Raw genomic sequence first — 20,028 nt, forward strand, 5'->3', positions numbered from 1 at the left:
TTCTTCCTGGCACGTGTAACCCAGAAGCGGGAGACGCGCTACAATTCTGATCCTAACTCAAATTTCGTACACTTCCTCTTCCTGGCATGTTTCGAGGGGAAGAGTGTGGCACAAGTGGTCACCGACACACTGTCAAGAAAGCACTTGTTGTTTGTTGGTTTTTGACGATGACTGGCAACTTGCACCATCGATATGAAAAGAAAATCTATAGGACAGAAATGGCGCCCAAGTCAGACAAGGCACAAAATGTGTGAGTAAACCTAAAAACAGCAGAGAACTGTTAACTTCAGTATGATTTAAAAAAAGGAAAAAGATGTCCACAGTTCCGATGGCAAAGTAACCTGATTGTGTACTTAATCAAACAATCCACAACAATCTATCTGTGCTACAGTAACACAGGAGTTAAATCATAACTACAGTAAAGATTTTTTATAACAAAAAGTACTTTTTGGCCATAAATATGAAACAAGAAAAAGTCAAGAGCAAGTTAGTCAGCAACTTAGCTTGCCTTCTTTTTTATGTGTTGATATATTCTTGGACCATTATGTGGACAAGTTTGTTGCACACTATGTCTAACCGCATATGCCGGTACTGGAATCCTGTATTTTTTATTGTTTGACAGTCATTTTGTTGCACATGTGTAGCTTGACATGTGAGATTGTATTTATTTTTTTTTATTGATTGGTCCTTGGGAAGTGATGAACAGTAACAGTAGAACCGCTGGTAGTGGGTTAGCAGGCTGGTCCAGCAAGGTTATTGACTATTCAAGTCAGGGATCTTGGGCAGGGTTGTCTTGCGGAGATGAAAAGAACTATTATCTACCAGAGAGACAAGTAGACTACTAGTATTTACTAGTGAACCACCTTTTGCAAAAATCCCTAATAATTTTGGAAATTGTCTTCACTTTCAATAACGTGGAGATTTTACAAACATTTTGTGGTTACCATACGCCTTTTTAAATAACCTAAACAACAAACAATTTCTTGTCTTTGACTTGTGATTGTGTATACCATATGCAATGATACATAAGGAGATGATACATTTACTGTATGTTGATTGGGACATAACCACATACTGAAGGAAACCATAACTACAATGTGGCCTCCAACACAAATTAGTTTGACACCCAGTCCAGGATATAAAGCAAAAGTTATATTTTTATTACAAATTATATAAATTGCCTTTTTTAATGCAAATTGTATTTCAACATATAAAAACTAAATGGTGACACTTTGGTCCGCCTTCCGATAAAAGACTCACTGTTGGCTTTATTTCCTTGTTATTCATTATAGTAAAACCTCAGCTGTATTTAAAAAAAAAAAAAAAAAAAGAAATATATGGGGACTGTACCATTTAATTTTTCCATATTAAATAAAAAGGATTCAAGTCTCGTCGCAGTGTCCTGCCCAGTGAACATACTTTGCCACGCATAAATGCAGTCTCTTGGCTGTGGCAGTTCAAAGTCAGCGGTGGGTTTCATCCTTCGGAGAGAAATGTGAGTACAGGTGGCTGTTCATTTGCTCCTGAGGAACCACGGCGTGGCAGAAAGCGCATTTATCTGGAATGCTGCTCTGAGGCGCCGCCAATTCCGCACCCACGTCGGGTGCCTCGCACAGGTCGGGGCTCCACAGAGACTGAAGCGAAGAAAACTAGATATTATTCACAGGCAAAAACAACACGCAGACTTTGTCAGAGCATGCTGGGAAAGAGGTTGAAATCCTATTCTCAATTAATCTCTGTTACTTTTTGCACTTACCAGCTGGCATGTGTTTCATTTGTTGGTGGATTGAAAAAAAATGTTGTTTGTTTCGTTTTTTACAGTTCAGGTTTGAGGATTTCTTAATGGACATTTATAGACACAATTAAAAAGGTACAGATTGTAATCATCAGGTGTGTTCAGTTAGATTCTGACACCGTGTGGCACTTCCATCTGGCTCACACCTACCAGCAAATATGCTATCAGATACTACAAGTTTAAATAGAAAAACAATGGATTAGCGCTCATTACACAGTCATGTTTCAACTTTGATGTGGGGCTTATTTTGGGTTCACAGACATTCACTCCTCCATTAGCAAAACCCAACCACAAACTGATAATATGCTACTACTTTTCTCAGCCCTGGTTCTCACCTGCTGCGGCCCCCGAACGTCCTCCTGGGAGAGCGAGGAAGACGTCTTGTGGGAGGGGAATGGAGGGATGACAAATGGCCCAGGCAGTTCCGAGGGCTCATCCTCCTCCTCGTTGTTGTTGGACGCGGTGGGCATGCCGCTGAGGGGCCGCCTCATGGGCACGGTCAGAGCAACGTGCCTCTCCGGAGTGCTGTTCAGGAAGTCGTACTCGCTGTCCGCAGGAGGTGGGAATTTGACACTGAATTTGGTGAGAGAGTCTACAAAGTCCCTGTCGTCAGGGCTGGCACCACGCGATGCCAGCGATGTCGGCGCCAGCGGAATATCCACTGTCGACCTTGTGGCCGAGAAGAAGGAAGTTTCGGCTCCTGCTGCACGGTCCGTGCACTGGATGGGCATGGAGAACTGCTGATCTGTCAGACGGCAAAGAAACGTTTGCTTTTGCTGAGGTTTTCTCACTCAAGTGAACATGGTGGATGCAAACCACAGGCACCTGTCATATTGGCAACTAAAATACAGGGTGGCCCAAATCATTTGACATCACTTCCTCGTCCAATAACGTAGACAATTCTTGCTAGTAGTCATGTGGACGTAGTCAAATAAGAGTAACCAGCAAGCATTTCAGAGGAAATACACTAAAAATAAATATCCATCTATTTTCTAACCTTCTTATCCTCACGAAGGTCGGGGGAGTGCTGCAGTCAATCATTGGGCAGGAGGCAGGTTACACCTTGAGTTGGTTGCCAGCCAATCGCAGGGCACATTGAGACAGACAACAGTCGCACTCACAATCAGACCTCGGGGCAATTTAGAGTCTCCAATCAATGCATGTTTTTGAGATGTGGGAGGAAACTGGAGTGCCCGGAGAAAACCCACGCAGGCTTGGAGAGAACATGCAGGTGGGGCCAGGATTCGAACCCCAGTCTTCAGAATGTGAGGCCGACACTCTACAGCTGTTTCGCTGTGCCGCCACTATCTAAATATGTGATTGGAATTTTGAAATAACTCTAATTTTATAGCATGACAACCCTTTAATTTGGTTTGCCGAAAAAAATAACTACTTATATACCAGCAGTCATTTTTTAAATGATGTGCAAATACAGCACATTGAGCCATCCTGCAAGCCTCATTGAGCGTTATATAGAATCATTTCATTGTAGTGCTTTCATCAATAAGATGTGCAGAAAAATATTACTTTAATGGTACCATCAATTTAACCCAGACCATTTTCATTCGTTTAAGTTTTAAGAAAATTCTGATTGACCATAAAAATACTCTTTAAACATTTTTCTTAAATGTATTACAACTTTTGTCAGCTCTCTACATTTTAGAGAGCATCATGGGGTAACCAATAATTTTTTTCACATCTGTATATACCTCGGTAGAGCACATTCGCTACATAGTTCTGGTGACCTGGATACAAATCCGGTTTGCATGTACTCCCTGTGTCTGGGTGGGTTTTCTCCAGGCGCTCTGGTTTCCTCCCATATCCCCAAAACTTGCAAGCTAGGTTAATTTAAGACTCTAAATTGTCTATTGGTATGAATGTGAGCGAGCATGGTTTTTGGTTGATATGCACCCTGCAATTGGCTGGCAGCCAGCTCAGGGTGTACCCCACCCCCTGGCCATGGTTAACTGGGATAGGCTCCAGCACACCTGCATCCCTAGTCAGGATATGCGGTGTACAAAATACACAGATAGATGGATGTACATACCTCAACCATAGCCCCTTTCCTGCACACCCAGTAGACTTTTCCTAAAAGGACTAAAGTAAAGTACATACGCACTCTAGTTTTGGTGAATAAGAGCTCTTTAAAAAAAAAAAAAACTGTGTTTCCAAAGACAGGTGAGTTTCTCTCACATTTTGTTCGAAAGATCTCTTGGGCGGTTCATAGCCACACAAGCTCAATACGGGTACAGGATACTGCAAACATCGCTATTAAAGCTTCCTAGACTGTGTCAATGAAAACAGGACTACTTGCAATGTGTGTGCAGATGTGCCCAAGTTGTTGCAGGTGAGCGTATACAAATCATTTGCAACCATACTAGAAGATAATTAGTATATCAATATTACATGTGACCGCTAGATATAGCTGTATATTTGGTTGCATATTTAGTTAAACATATTGATTTACATGAAAACCTTTGAAATAAAATACGCTGATGTAGTTATTTTAATTAAAGATGGTAGACTATCAGTGTAAGGCCTGAATTTGATTACAGGTGCATAGCGAGCCCTGGTTGAAATAATCAGAGGTCACAAGCACATTTCTTGTTTTTTTCATTCGATGAGGATAACATGTGGCAAAATGTGGTTTCCAAAAAAAGCTAAAAAGGCCAAATTTAAAACTTTGAAGGACCTTTCTTAAAGACACTCAAGACCTCAGTCACTTAATGTGACCAATTGGAGTGAGCGATGAGCGGAAATTAACTTTTGTACTTTTTCTATATGAAAATGCATGTATTGTGAAAAATGGGTATTGTTTTGAGCTTTCCACCACAAGCATTTATTCATACAAACTAAATCTACATCATTGAAACTCAACTCGATGAAATATTGACCCAAGTTGGATAAAAATACTGGATATGCTTTTTAAGACTTTTGAACAGCATATTGAAGCGTCACGTACGATTTTTTGAAAAAAAAAAATGACTTTCGGCCTTAACCTTAGAAAATCTAATTTCAAGTCTGGAGAAAAATAAGAGGTATGCTTTTAATATTTTGGCTATTCTAAAAATCAGGTCTTGCAATAGTGTCCAAGAATTTCGCCAAAGTACAGAATGAGTACCATTTGCAGTTTCTTTTCCCCCACGGAACCTCTTCAGGTAATCTTTTTGCCTTCGAGAAAGAGAGCAAATCTGCCGAAAGGTCCCATGAATTGCTTCCAGTGCGTCCAGCATATCCTGACTGTCAAAAAAAATGGATGGATGAAATAGAAGCGTGCACTTGAACTTGTGCCCAGTGTTGGTGTAAACTGGGGGGTGGGGGGGGGGACTTACCAGTCAATGTTGTTATTGACCATCTTTAGTGGAACAACAGCAGCGGTAGCTTTGCTCTCCTTGAAAAAAAAATGTAATGCCTGTAGTGATGATTACAGAATAAAGTATCCAAGGGAATACTTCGAGTAATCTTGTACACATGCTGATCGGAGTCTTAAAAAACTAAACAGCAGTAAAATTGTCCTCTAGCACCATCTTGTGAAGTAAACAAGCAGTTCAAGGGAAACTCGAGTCATTCACACACGCCTCGTTTTGAGGCATTTTCAACCGATGGCGTCACAGCCAATCACTGCACTGTAAAATGTTGCATTCACCAAATGTAAAATGAAAAACGAATTCTGAAGAGCCTAACAGATGCATCTGCATATTACCAGCATACATTCTGAATTAATATTGTATTTTAAGTTCTCATTGCAGTTGATCCACAAAAAAGAACCTTGTTGTTAGTCTTTGGCAACACACAAAAGCCACCAAGTTTCCTGAAAGTATCACACAGTTGCCTCTAGTCTTGCAGGTCCCTGCACGATTCAAGGTTTATTTTCAAATGGGCGCATTTCATTTGCGAGTTACAGTAAGCTTGCACCATTGTATTGTTTACCTCACACACTACGATAACTACAACGCTTGTATGGCCACAATGGCAGCTAAACCTGAACTTCAACTATGATTGACAAGACTTGAGTGTGTGTGGGGGGGGGGTGTAAATGGCAGGAATAGCTTTTATTATGTCTTCACTTTTTTTAAATAAACATTTAAATGAAGAAATGAGCAGCACGGTGGAATAGTGGTTGGCATGACCATCTGACAGTGCAGAGTTTGAATCTAGTCTTCCTGTATTTGCATGCTTTTCTACAGCTTCCCTGGGTTTTCTCCTGGTACTCCAGCTTCCTTCCACATTCCAAAAACATTTATGTTAGCTACCTTGAAGACTGTGGTCTAAATCGTGCAAATGTGAACGGTTGTCTCTCTATGTGGCTTGCGACTGGCAAGCAACCAGTTCACTCTCACCCCAAGTCAGCCAGGAGAGGCTGCAGCTCACTTGCAACCGAATGAGGACAAGGAAAATGGATGGAAGGAAATAACTCTTCCAAGAAATACAGTTACAATGGAATACGGATTTCATCTTCCTTTTGAAAAACATCATCTTTAACATTGACTTTATGACTGCATGTGCAAGCAATGTACATAATTGTCATTGAAGATGCTCTTTGTATGCTCAAATAGTATTACAAATCACTCCCTTCTCAAAAATCATCACTTTTCATGAGCCCTCCCATCCAAAAAAGGAATCACGTTTGTTGATCCATTAACATGGCATCATCAAAGAGTGCAAGCCATTCAACAGACATTCATTTAAAAAAATAATAATAAGAAGAAGAAGAAGAGACCTACGTGAGGACTGACCAGTCATATAAATATGTGGAAAAAATATGAAATTGGATAAGTTTGGGCTTATCACGTTTTAATCGTAACAGTGTAAGGAAAAAAGTCATTTCCAGGGCCATCGTGGTGCGTTTTATACAAAAGAGATATGAAGTGCACATACCGGATGTTGTATTTTCCCATATGTGCTGGCCCCATCAACAAGGTGGGAGCATGACTCGCATTTCACCTCCCCTTCGAATCCAAAAGAGTGTAAATTAACAGCATGGAGGTGGCAAAGCAGTATAATGAACCTGCATGCCCGTCAAAAAGAATCTATCAAAATATGCGATCACAAAGTCCCAGAAAGAAATGTATCACTAACCTGAAGGCTTCCTTCCTGAGGACAGCTGAGCTTTAAGCTGTGCAATCAGCTGCTGCTGGTCTTCTATCTGCCTCTGCAGTTTTTGAATGTATTGCTGATAATATTCAGTCTGGAGAAAAATAAATACATTTCATTAATGGTGTACTTCAAGCTGGAATTTCTACAATCTGGTCTACATCGATCACATTTTAACATAAACCTATTATTGATAAAGCAAGATTTGAAAAGATAACTTGCCTTTTGACTTTAGTTGCCTATACACCCATTGGCTATTTTATTTGGCACTCCCACACAATCAAATTCAATGGAACCTACAATAATCCTTTCCATGATGGCTGACTTTAATGTTCTATTTTCAATGCATTGCATCTTCCTATTAAGTGTTTTAAGTGACACTTTAACATTCTTCAACATCATCTCAGTGTAAAGAAAAATGATCATTTTGTAATAAACTAAATAAAACTACAATCTTTATGAAGACATAATGGAGAAAAAACAGGAAGGTACTTGCAAAAATGCTGTTTTATAGGTATTGGAATGTATACCTTTTTTTTGTCTCTCTCAGCAGGAACACAGGAACCCATTTTGACATGTGTGGTTGTTTAACTTTTTGTTTGAACTGTAACAAATATTTTGTCAACTGCACTCTTCAACTTCTGGTTCTATGGTGCTTGTAGAAATCATATCATTTGAATGAAGATGTGGACTATTTTAACCCTCTCTGGACCAAAAAAAAATTTTGCAGAGAGAAAAACCTGATACTTTCAGAAAATTATACACTTAAACTTAAAGTCTTTGATTATATTAAACCTGTTGCAAATCTGCAACCCCTGCCCGGAAAGGGTTAAACACTCAGCGGGACAGTTCGAAGCCAGGCCATTCACAAACACAAAAACATTACATTCTATCAATCAAAACTAAGCATTATTATCTTTGCAAAGGCAGAATTTTTGGCACATTTTCTAACGGTTGTCATGTGGACTCAATGTTTTGGGATGTGATTGTAGCAGCACAACTACAACGGTTAACTATGTTTCCTGGTCCAACTGGCACTACAAGACGGTCATTACATTTGCTTTTGCACTGTGTTGCCAATGAGAGAACTCCTTTATGCACTTACCATTTGCTGCAGCTCCTTCTTAGCATTGTCCTTTTCAATTGAGACCTGTCGATAAGCTTCAAAAGCCTTGTTGAGCTGGTCTCCAATGTTCCTCTCCATGCCGTGTGCACCACGATCATCACTGACAGAGCAGACATGGGACCTGCCAGTACAATTCACCGTATAGTGTTAATTCAAAAAGGGTATGAGGGGGATGATAAAGGAATCCACGGCCAGTCTAGAAACAATGGCGCTGCACATTAGACAATTATTTTCCGACATGTAAACAGTAGCTTGGAAGTCTTTGCTTGTCAAATAATGACTCTGCTTTGAGACCGCCTGAACTTGAAAAGGTTGAGAAGCCAGATGCGAGAAGTCAGATTTCACTTGAAAAAAAAAGGTGTTTTTTGAGAAAATTGAGGTATCATCATCACTATTTCAGTATTACTACTTTTTGTGACATTTTATGATTGGCAGCGTGCCATGAGATTTAATGTGTGCCTTGGTTAAACAAAAGATGGGAAAGAGTTTTGCTTACTTTAAATGTTAATGTTACCAAACCTTGTGGAATCATATTACATGCCTAATTTCCAACAAACAAGGTATGTCTTCTTTCACATAAACGTTTGAGAAGACTGGCCTATCCGGTGGAGCATCACGCGTGCAGGAAAGAATTAAATAACCGTAAGATGCTGTAGCTCACATATTTAAAAGTAACACTTTAGTTTATCACCACATTAAAATATGTAATACTAGCCTAAATAAATAGCTCCAACAAAATAGTTTTACAGAGGCGGATATGATGACATACAAATGCATCCGACAAAATTAACAATTTTCATGCGTGTGAGTGTCACTTTCTCCATTTAACAAGCAAACTGTCATCCATGTTTAGTTTGCTGTGAAACAAACTTTTGGCTTTTCAAATACCTTATCGAATCAGGGGTAATAAAACGAGTGTTACAAGCACATGCACAAAGCACCAAATGGTATACTTTTAACAGGCAGTACCCTAATAATGAAAGGACACTGAAATACAGTACTGTCAATATGATGACCGTGGCAAAGCAATTCCTGCCAATAGACTTCCTCTAAACTGGATTGTACTGTCATTTAAAGACACAAGCGCAACTGAGCAATAAAAGACATATATTTCCAACTCAAACAACCAGTAAAATGACAAGGAGGCTGACTAATATCTGTCGCATGCACTGTGCCTAAGTTGAGAAGGGTCACAAAAGGTTTTTGATTCATATTTATTGCCATATTTGTTTGGGCAGGACTCCTACGGTGAGTCCATTTCTATACACTTTTGCGCACCTCTCCCAAGATACTTTTCAATAAAAACCATAGCATATGTGAACATTTCGAAAACAACCAAACAGTTGTGTAAACACTAACTTGTATTCAGTAAGTCGAGTTAGCCAGCGATAAATTTGCGTGCGTTCTCCGTCACGTCACTAACGCCACTGAGCGTCCGCTTACCTTCATTGGGGATTAAAGTCGAATTTAAAGCGTGGCCAACATGCTCTTCTTCACACAAGCACACAACCACACTCACACGTTCGCGAGGTTAGGAAGTGGGCTTGAGGATATGGCGAAGTGTGTGTTTTTACACAGCCTACTTAGCCGAATTGGGAACTTCCCTCGGGGAATCCCCACTGCTTCGTGCACTTCCGCCTTTGGTCGCTGTGGGCCAATCGGCGTGAGGCTTGCAGCTTGGTCCCGCCCACACGTCTGCTGTGTGAAACCGGCTCCGACAGCTAAAGAGCAGCTCGGCTCGGCTCGGATCACCTTTTTCTTCTGCTTCTATATTGAGAACTTGACACACTTTGAAGATCGTTTTCTGCTGCACGGCGTCCCTGGCAAATGCATTTTTATACTGAAAGCGTTTTGAATTACTTCGGGAACTTTGGAGAGGAGTGCAACCAATTATATATATTTTTATTGTACTGCATATATAGCAGTGCTTCTCAAACTTTTTACACACACAAAAAAAGTAAAAGCTCTCCCAGTACCATCAACAGCAATTTAAATACCCATGTGTTCATCCAAAACAATGAAGAGGTTTTATTCCTTGTGAACCGTATTATTATAACACACTAACATTACGCATTTTGAACACTAATACACTAGTACTTGAATATACGAAAATGAAAATTGTACTGCATAAGATTGAAAATTTACTGAAATAAATATTTACAAACAAGCCGTAGCTCAAGAATAAATGCAAATCTACTGTGGTGTACCGGTACTAAAAGTTAAATACAAGTGAACCACAAAAACAATATGTACTATCTATTTCAAAAAGTATTTCAGTGTTTTAAGAGTATTAAGAAGTTGTATGCATACATGCAAGCGTCACATCCTGTTGAAATTTGATTTTTCTTGACTTCAGTGGTTCTTTTGTGTCCCAGGTTCCTTCTTTATTTCTGGCAACAATTTCTGTATTTTTACTGGGGGGGGGGTTACTTTTAAGTTCCTGGCAGCTCTGTGCAAAACTTTTATTCAATATTGTTAACGTCCAAATTATGATCCATGTACGAGTCTGCTCTTTGTCCTCACAGCCCACTCGTAGAACAACTTGCAACTATTTTTTTTTTTCTATTACGGCCCTCCACTACAGAATCACATTTCTGCACACTAGTTGGACAACTTTGCCATACAAGTAGGACGTGGAACGTTACGAGTGAGCCAAAACTATGAAGGGTGGACTAGTTCAGAGATCTGCATTCTAGATATTGATGTGTAGTATTTTATGTCACTAGTAGTTTCATGTTTACTTTAATTCATCTAGATGTTAAAATTTTATTGAGGCAAAAGTCTTCATTTTGCTATTTATAACTCCTATTGTGAAATTTCAATTAAAAATATTTAGAAACGGTATTGTAACACTTGAAAATCGGTTGCGCATTGCTTTTTCAACGTAGTGGCACTTGGAATGACCACCAGATGGCAGCTCGAGGATTTGTGGACGACTTTGAATACTCCGCCTTATTGTGTCATGTTAGTGACATCGCATTTAGTGGCCTCACAAAAAGATAGTATATATTTGTTGCGTGGATTTTACTTTGTGGCTTATCCCTTTTTGAGCTGTAATATAATACTTTACATTACTGAGTTGGGCTGCATAGGAGATTAATAGATTGTATTGATTAATTGGAGTTTACAACACTCAGGATCATTTTTAATTTTAAAACCATATAGACACACACTATTGGCTTTTGTGGTTCAAAGCACGTCGCTGCTGGTGTGCACTACTTACATTAACTGGCAGCATACAGACAAACTTATTTACAAAAGCAAGACAATTCTGCTCTGTTAGAAACATTTCCAAAGCCTCAATTGACTATTTTTCAAAATAGATGACTGAGTTTGATTCCACCTAACGAAGAGGTAGGATAAACAGAATCATTTTTCTTATAACGAGAAAGGAGCCCAGTCGACCGCTCACACTGAACATTTCTGAACATGCTCAATGGATCAAAAATGTTTGTCTTCCACGTTGAATCCGTCTCCTGTGCACTGACTGACCTGATTGCTTGAAAACACTAGCAACACAGAAAAGCCAAATACATTTGACAAGAACTGATCACCGGGGAATACGTAGTGCTGTCCATTTCCAGCAACATGCAGCCAACTTCTGTGACAACCTATCTTGGGAGCACAGGAAGGCAACTTGTTCCCAGGACATGTGGCAATGAGATGAGCAATTTACACGATATTGAGCGCAGTGCAGTGGAGCCCAGATATGCAAGTGACCCATTTTACGACTTTTTAGAGCTAAAAACCGCCGTTTGGCCAACGTTTTGGTTTGACTTGTGAGGAAAAAATTTAAATATGAGTGCTGTATGGTGACAGTGGACTTAAGTCACTTCACAACAATTACATGTTTGGCACATTGTGATTTCCCCCCCCCCCCCCCCCAGGAAAGAGACTACAAGTTGCTTATTGACCCTCCCAGTTGAACTTTATTCTGAAATTACGGTAAACGTAAAACAAAGAAAATTTCATGTTTGATTACACATGACAGCGACATAAATTAGCTTTGCTGTCCATCCATGCATTTTCTGAGCTGCTTATCCTCACAAGGGTTGCAGAAGTGCTGCAGCCTATCCTAGCCAACTTCGGGTGAAAGCCAGACTACAGTCACAGGGCCCTATACTACATCGACACCGTCACTCGAGTGGGAATTGAACCCATGTTGACTGCACCAAAGTCAGGTGAGTGTACTACTACCCTATCAGTGACTCAGTGTCTCTGTCTGCTTGCTTAATGCTAACACATAATTGGAAACGAGCTGGTGAGTAGGTTTGACATGGCAACGTTATAACACTTTAATGGATATTTGAAGATAGTAGGCGAAGCCAGACATGGCACATATTCTTTATCCTCTGTGAAGAATGAACGATATTGGTGTCACTTAAGGAGGTCTTATGAGCAGTGCAGTGGTAATGGGGAATAAACCATGAAATCATGATGCGGAAACTGTTTAATACTTTACAGCCTGTTTAATTATGTCACTACTGTATGTTTTATAAAGTCCAATATTATTTTGTGCTATTTTTCCTCATAAAAAACATTACAATTGTTTTTTTTTTGTTTTGTTTTTGTTTTAATGAAGGTAAGTTTTCATTCATTTCTCTGGGGAAAGATGATTTGAGATACAAATATTTTGAATTACGAGCAGAGTCACAAAACAAACTACATTTGTATCTCAAAGCCCCAATCTCTTTTGTTGACAGTGCACATGCAGGGATCATTTGAGGTAGCTGCGCTAAACTGGGTGGATAAAAGTCTCACTGGACCTTTCCAATAAATCTTGTCACACCAGGCATTTCATTCATGCTTCCTCCAAGTAAAACAAACAGTGTGGTGTAGGTCTGCAAAAATGTGAGATCAGATGGAGGGCAAGCTAAGGACTCCATACTCTGGCATGTCGGGGTTGAGGAATGTGAGGCGTAACGCAACAAATTTCAGGAATTCAGATTATGTATTTTGAGCAAAACCTAATTCAATAACAATATTTCAAGGAAACAAAATGCAAATAATTCTCCAAAATACAACAATTGTGCAAAGCATTACCAAAAGAGAGTTTTTACTATGTTGAAATGCCTTTTCGAGACTTCCAGGAATGTAAGCAAACAGGATGTCCTCAAGAGCAGAGCAATGAGCCATGCTGACTTCCATGCGAAAGTAAAGCCGCACAAAACATTATCTCAGTGGAGGCTCTGGCCTGGGGGCTTCCTGCTATTTAAAGACTCTTTAGGCTGGGGCCGCGTATGCAAAGAGGCACTCAGGCCCGTCAAAGATTTGTCAAACAAATCAGTTGAGCCCTGCCGCTTGCAGGATAAGGCCAATGTGCAGTTCTCCTCTGTTCTTTACTTTGCATCAAATTTCCATTCCAGTGTTTGTTACAAAAATAAGTCAACAGTTTTCCAGATTTGAAGGATGCTACATAATCCTGCTAGTCCAGATTCTGTACTTCAAAAAGCACAGACGCATAAATGCAGTATTTAGGTATATAATGCAGCAATTTTGCTCAGGATAAAAGCGATAGATGGCTTCAATGTTTCCTATCAGTCATCTGCTGGAATTTCTCATACTTTCACAAGTAGCCGAAAGCTCAATAAGTTTACTTGCCCCACCTACTGAGGAAGTTGGGAAACTGCAGTTTCATCAGCCTTATACAGTGGAAATGAAGTTTACACACCCCTGTTAAAATGCCAGTTGTTTTGGTTTTTATTTTGGGGGGGGGGCTGATATAAAAAAAATGTTTTTTGGGATATAATAATATAGTCAAAGACACAACACCTGTAATTTGTAAATCTCTGTTTGTTTATTTATTATTTATTTTTGAGAGGGGAAGTTAAAAAATGACTGAAATAATGTGTTAGCACGCTCATACCAGGTATGGTCAGATCTATTTCATACTCGTGCCAAGTGGGAGTCAACACACACCTGCCACCATTTCAAGTGCCACTGATTAACGCCTAAATAAATTTGGAAGGTTGTTGTTGGCTTTTCCTGACATTTTTATACTCTCGCAGAAGCCTGCCAACACTGACTTCTATTTCCAATACTCCATAATTTGTTATCAATGTTTGATGCTGTTTGCACCAAAAATGCCTTTTGGACCTATGGCCCAAATTTTTAACCGTGGTTTCATCGGACCATAACACATTTACCCCCATACATCCATACATCCATTTTCTTAGCTGCTTAGCCTCACGAGGGTCACGGGGAGTGCTGGAGCCAATCCCAGCTGTCAACGGGCAGAAGGCAGGGTACACCCTGAACTGGTTTCCGGCACAATGAGACAAAAAGCTGCACTCACAATCACACCGAGGGGCAATTTAGAGTGTCCAATTGATGTTGCATGTTTTTGGCATGTGGGAGGAAACCGGAGTGCCCAGAGAAAACCCATGCAGCCATGGGGAAAACGTGCAAACTCCACACAGGGTAGTCCGGGATCAAATCCGGGACCTCAGAACTGTGAGGCCAACGCTTTCCAGTTGATTCACCGTGCCGTCATACCTTTAGGTAATTTTGTGCTTACTATGTGAGATACATGAAATGAGGTACATGTAATTAAGTTTACTAGTTGCATGTTAGCCACTTCAGTGCTGGTTTAATTTAGTATTGGCCTTTCCGAGTTCTATTCTAGACTTTTAAAAAAAAATTTATTAGTCAACATGTGATCAGATGACTTGTAGAACGGATTCATATCATAAGTGGGAATAACAGAAGTGAAGCCTGGTTCAGTAATTACAGTGACATGAAGGCTTTGTTCTCTTTCATCATAGCCACGTCTGGTTTCCTGGTGGACTGGATGACGAGTGTTCATACTTGATAGACTGTATTTGATCGACAACAAAACAACAAAAACAAACACAAAACAAATACAACTAAAAAAAACAATACTGGTACATTACATTCTTATTGCTTAGAAAGCCTTAATTTGTTCATTGTGGAAACTATTTGATTATGCAGTATATACAGAGTGGGAGAGAGGGTTATTCCTAGTGACCAGAATTTGAAGGCATTCATCGTATGCGTGTGTATGTGTGTGCGTGTGTGCGTGTGTGCGTGCGTGTGTGTGTGTGTGTGTGTGTGTGTGTGTGTGTGTGTGTGTGTGTGTGTGCATGCTTGCGTCTAAAACTTAAGTGAAAATGTGAAAGGGCATGTGAGGAAAGTCCGATAAAAGGCCTACAGCAGTTTTGAGTTACTTGAGACTTACAGTCTGCTTCATTAGTCTGTTTTGAAAAATTATTTTATCAGTACAAGACGGCCATTTTCCTTCTCAACAGGAAACAAACCATGCAGTCATGCTACAAATCACAAACAATGGCGCTACAGTTTCATTCATATTTAACTATCTGGAGACAAAATCTATATCATATAGCAGTTAATCTGCCTTTCAAAAGTTGTTTTTTTGCAAATAGCAAGTCAGTGCACATACATACAAATCACTGTTATTATTAGTGCATTTGAGTCATAGGCTGACATGTTTGTGTCATGAGAAATGCTATCTTTAATCATTGTCGTACTTTAATTAAAAAGCCAAACTATTGTCAATGCAGTTTCAGAACTACAGAGTGAAACATTAACGTACATACTCCCAAAAGGTTGTAAATCTTTCAACCAATCCAAAAAATGTTTTGGAAAAAATATTCCACACAAAATTCACATCATTGCAAGGTGTGAAAATACAGCACTGTAACTCTGTGTACCTTACTAGATGTCTGCACTAGAGATTAACAATGCACATGTGTTTGTTCTGCTTCGTCTTGAGCTGTTTGACACTCTTTTTCAGAAAGGTATGCCTAAATGAGGTGCCTTAAGGGACTGAGAGAACATGAGAAGAGTAGGAAGAGTAATCATTGGATTCCTAGGAATCATTGATTTGCTTGTTTTGATGAGTCCATTTATAAACTTCTCGTTGGAAAAAAAAAGCTGCTAGTGAGGAAACTTAAAGGACCTAATTCTCGGGTAAGCTTTGGCCGACCCAGCAGGAGGAAAAAGACGAATGAGTGCTTTAAGTGCAACTTGGCTGCTGGTGATGCTTAGCGCGCCTTGTTCTCGGCCATGGTTGGGTTCGTGTCACGGTGAGAATAGTGGAAGAGCAAGGAGGACAAATATATTTTCAATAATGAGCCGTCACGGTTGTCGCACAGTGACCTTCACTTCTCTCAGATGATCTTTTGGGGAGGCTCCCCTGGATGTCTCTGTAGGTAGCAGTTTCTAAAATGTGGCCTTCTATAATCGTGTGAAAGGTATTTTGTAAACACCAGGTCAATTTTTTTGTTTTTTTTTTTTTTTTGGTTCTTTGTTAGATTTGGATCAAGTTGAACGCAAAGACAGCACTGTAAATATTCCCAAACTTGAGTTCTTTAAGTGTTATAAATTGGGAGACTTAAGGGCAAAAAAAACAATACTGTGTGGATATAAGGAAAGATTACATACTGTACTTCAGAGAATAATAACGTATTTTTTCTGATCTAACTTTTTGGACTTTTGACATTCTTTGAGAAGTCTTTTTCCCCTAAAGATGCATTACAAATTATGCGTGCATGCTGGATATGTTGTGTTTTGTCCGAAGTTGAAAGTATTAAAGAGTTAAAGCAAACAAACCTATATTATTATTATTATTATTATTATTATTAAGAGCTGATAACAGAATCAATGAGAAATGAGCCCAATAAGCTGTATAGATAATGGAATCATTCATTCATCCATCCATTTTCTCTACCCCTTATCCTCACTAGGGTCGTAGGCGTGTTGGAGCCTATCCCAGCTATTTTCGGGCCAGAGGCGGAATACACCCTGAACTGCTCACCAACCAGTCAGAGGATAATGGAATAGGAGTCGCTAAATTCTTAATAATTCCCACCTTTGGAGAAGAATATCAAGGTACTTCAAATGCTGCCTTCTCAGTGAATAAAGTGTTTATGATGGCGATCAGTTGGGTTTCCATTATTTTTTATGGGAAACAAGAGGATGAGTTGCCTCCCGCAGCGGCTTGTGTTCAACGTTTAAAAAGGTCCCGCTGGGAGTCATGCTGACAGAATCCATCTTGCATTTTCTCACAGGAAAGCGGCAGAAATGTTGTGGCTCTCAGTTAAATCATGTTTGAGCGCTCGTTGGGTCACGTAAAAGTAGAAGTTATTTGCACCACATCCTGAATGTTTGCAGAGGCGCAATATAGCATAGTTGTGTTTACTGCTTGAAATAAAGTTTGAAAAGTTGCCGAGTGCAGAGGTGCTGCTCTTTATGTTGATGTAAAGCTTGAAAGAACACAATGACTCTCATTCTTTGGACACTGGACATGAATGCAATGAGGGCAGAGCTCCAAAGTGAAACCTTTCCTGCTGTTGTCTAGTATTTCCTCTCATTCCCTGGAAAGGATTAAAGCAAAATCTAAGTAAATCGCCACTGAAAACTACGCAAAGAATCATGTCAAAAATGTCTGTAAACTTTCATGACTGAAAATGAAGTGTTTCTCATTTGACCTACATAATATTAGTCCTGGAAATATCAGCGGGTTTCACACATTTTTCTGCACCAAATTCAATGTCGCCAGTGAGACCTATCAGTCCCATTTAATTCAGCTTCTGGCCCTAAAAATATCATTCTAGCATGTAACTCAAAAACTTAATTGGCTTTTAATGCAATTCCCCTTTTCTACATTCTTATTGGTATTTCTTTGTGGACCACAGACTTGGGATCACAATTGACCTTTCCATCCAAATACAAATATATAAAATCTTAGTCCAATGCTTCTATATTCAAAAGATATCTGAGCAATTCTATTGAATTGTGCTCTTCTTGACAATACCATCTTTTAATTTGCTCTGTCATCCCCTTGGCAATTCCCTTCTTCTACTTCAATGTCAATGGATAAAGATGTCTTACAGTTTTTGTCGTCGTCCATTGCAAATACTCCGAGTGAAGACTCTTTTTCCTTGAGTCAAATTGTTCATTTCCACACAGACCGACGTCTTTGACTTACAATGTAGAATCCAGAGGGTAAAAGCTTAGTTTCACGCTGTTCATGAGTTCTGAAACTCTGATGCTTAATGGTTGCAAAAAAAAAAGTTGGGTTTGAAAAAGGTTTTACTTGAAGATAAGAGAACAAAATTAGAGGAATGATAAACACATCACAGATGTTCAAAGAAACTTCATTCATTTTCCATAATGCTTATCCTCACTTGGGTCCCAGCTGACTCGGGGTAAAAGGCGATGTAATCATTGAACTGGTCGGTGGCCAATCACAGGGGACAAATAACTATTTGCACTCACATTCACACCTACGGGCAATTTAGAGTCGTCAATTAATATACCATTCATATTTTTCGGATGTGGAAGGAAACCGGAGTACCCGTAGAAAACCCATGCAGGCATAGGTAGAGCATGCAAACTCAACACAGCTGAGGTCCTCAGAACTGTGACACAGATGTGCTACCAAGTCGGCGACAGTGCCACGTTCAAACAACTACGTGCCTTTAATCTCAAATGATTTAAGTAGAGAAAGCTAACTTTAATGCATTTAAGACTCTATGAGAAGCTGGGAACAATTGCCCTTCCATAGGGTAAATGACTGAACTGTGATCAAGACTTTGAATATGACATTTTTTTTGTTTGTTTTTGTATGGCAATCCTGAAAAAAAGGACACTCCCATTTCCTTCGGAAATCCCCAGTATGTGTCATAGTGAAAATGGGTTTGCGTTTGTATGAATTTAATCATTGTTGCGAACTTTGCATTTCTGAGAACTACTTGATATGGTGCTAAAATTGTCATAAAATTCCTCTGAATCTGCTTAATTTTTTCCCTCAGTGAATAGCTTCCATTCCGGTTTGTGGTGCTTTGGTTGCAAGATGTGGAGATGTCTGAAACCCTCGTCAAAAGCAAAAGTGGCTGTTGCAGTCCAACAGCACTCTGGATGGCTGTGTAGAAAATTTGTGACACATTGCTCACAGGTTTTTTATGCAAGAGCCACATCTGGAGCTTGTATCGCAATCTGAAGGAGCAAGAGAGATGTTTTAACACTGTGTTCAAATCATTTGAAGTGACTTAATTCAAATGACAAAATCTTATGAATGGTCCAGAAAATGGTCCAGAAAACACTAGAAGTGGCATTTTAACATTCTTAACTGACACATGAATAAAAAGAGACATTAACTATTGTATAAAACAACAAAATTAAAATGAAATGAAGTTAAACCAAAGTGTTTTTAAGCAGGTCATTACAGGTGAAATTGGACAGTTATTCACTCATTATGTAGTTTAGGAAACTCCATGTTCAACTTCTGCTTGGTAAAATGTATTTGTGTTGGTATTTAATTATTCATCCTTTTTATTGTATTGAGGAGTTAAAAAAAAAATCTGACTCTATGGTTATCCTTTATGTTACGTTATCCCTTCTGTGGTGGCCTGAAGAAAAAAAAGGAAACCCTAATTGCGTTTGTTGAGTTAATCTGCTACGTTGTCACTGGCCTGATATTTTGCAAGATTTGCTTATCCATGATGCTTTGAGATCCTAGAGATTAGCTTTTTGATGGGTACTTTTTTCCCAAAAAACATTGGTTAAACTTTTACAACACTATTTGGGTGTTCATTTTGGAATTTCCCTTGTACCAATTGCACATTGGCAAACAGATATGATGGAAAAAATTGTGATACTATGAAAGCACTCTCAAGGGACAATGTACACAAAACAATCTAAAAATAGAAATAATGTACTGAATTATTTAATGTTGGGAATGTTCAGACAAAAATTGCCAAAAGTTTATTTTTGGTCAGCCCAAAACACTTTTTTCACCAAAATAAATGAGAGGAAACAGGATGTTCTTTTGGCAGAAGGAAAACTAAAGCAAAAGCACAGACGTGTACACTAGAACGAAACAGCACAGGGACAGTTTGGATATTATGGGGAAATGCTTTTTGCATGCCATTTATGAGCTGCCCCAGCTACCTATGGGCTACAGTTAATGTAGCTAAATACAACGCCGAGTCGTCGAGGTGAATGGTCGTTTCATGTCTAATATCAGGGC

General features: G+C 39.4%; 1 protein-coding gene across 1 annotated transcript; it reads right to left on the reverse strand.

The window, feature by feature from the left end:
- Positions 1 to 706: 706 nt before the first annotated feature.
- tank (TRAF family member-associated NFKB activator) lies at positions 707 to 9,690 on the reverse strand. Its single transcript, XM_061842457.1, has 8 exons — positions 9,459 to 9,690; positions 7,995 to 8,136; positions 6,875 to 6,983; positions 6,674 to 6,744; positions 5,128 to 5,186; positions 4,917 to 5,035; positions 2,131 to 2,540; positions 707 to 1,634 (listed from the first exon to the last, which is right to left on the reverse strand). The coding sequence occupies exons 2-8, from the start codon at positions 8,091 to 8,093 to the stop codon at positions 1,464 to 1,466; spliced, it is 1,038 nt and encodes a 345-aa protein (XP_061698441.1). The 5' UTR covers positions 8,094 to 8,136; positions 9,459 to 9,690; the 3' UTR covers positions 707 to 1,463.
- Between the last annotated feature and the right edge of the window lie 10,338 nt (positions 9,691 to 20,028).

Source organism: Syngnathoides biaculeatus, chromosome 14 (genome assembly GCF_019802595.1).
Source record: "Syngnathoides biaculeatus isolate LvHL_M chromosome 14, ASM1980259v1, whole genome shotgun sequence".
NCBI classification, from domain to species: domain Eukaryota; kingdom Metazoa; phylum Chordata; class Actinopteri; order Syngnathiformes; family Syngnathidae; genus Syngnathoides; species Syngnathoides biaculeatus.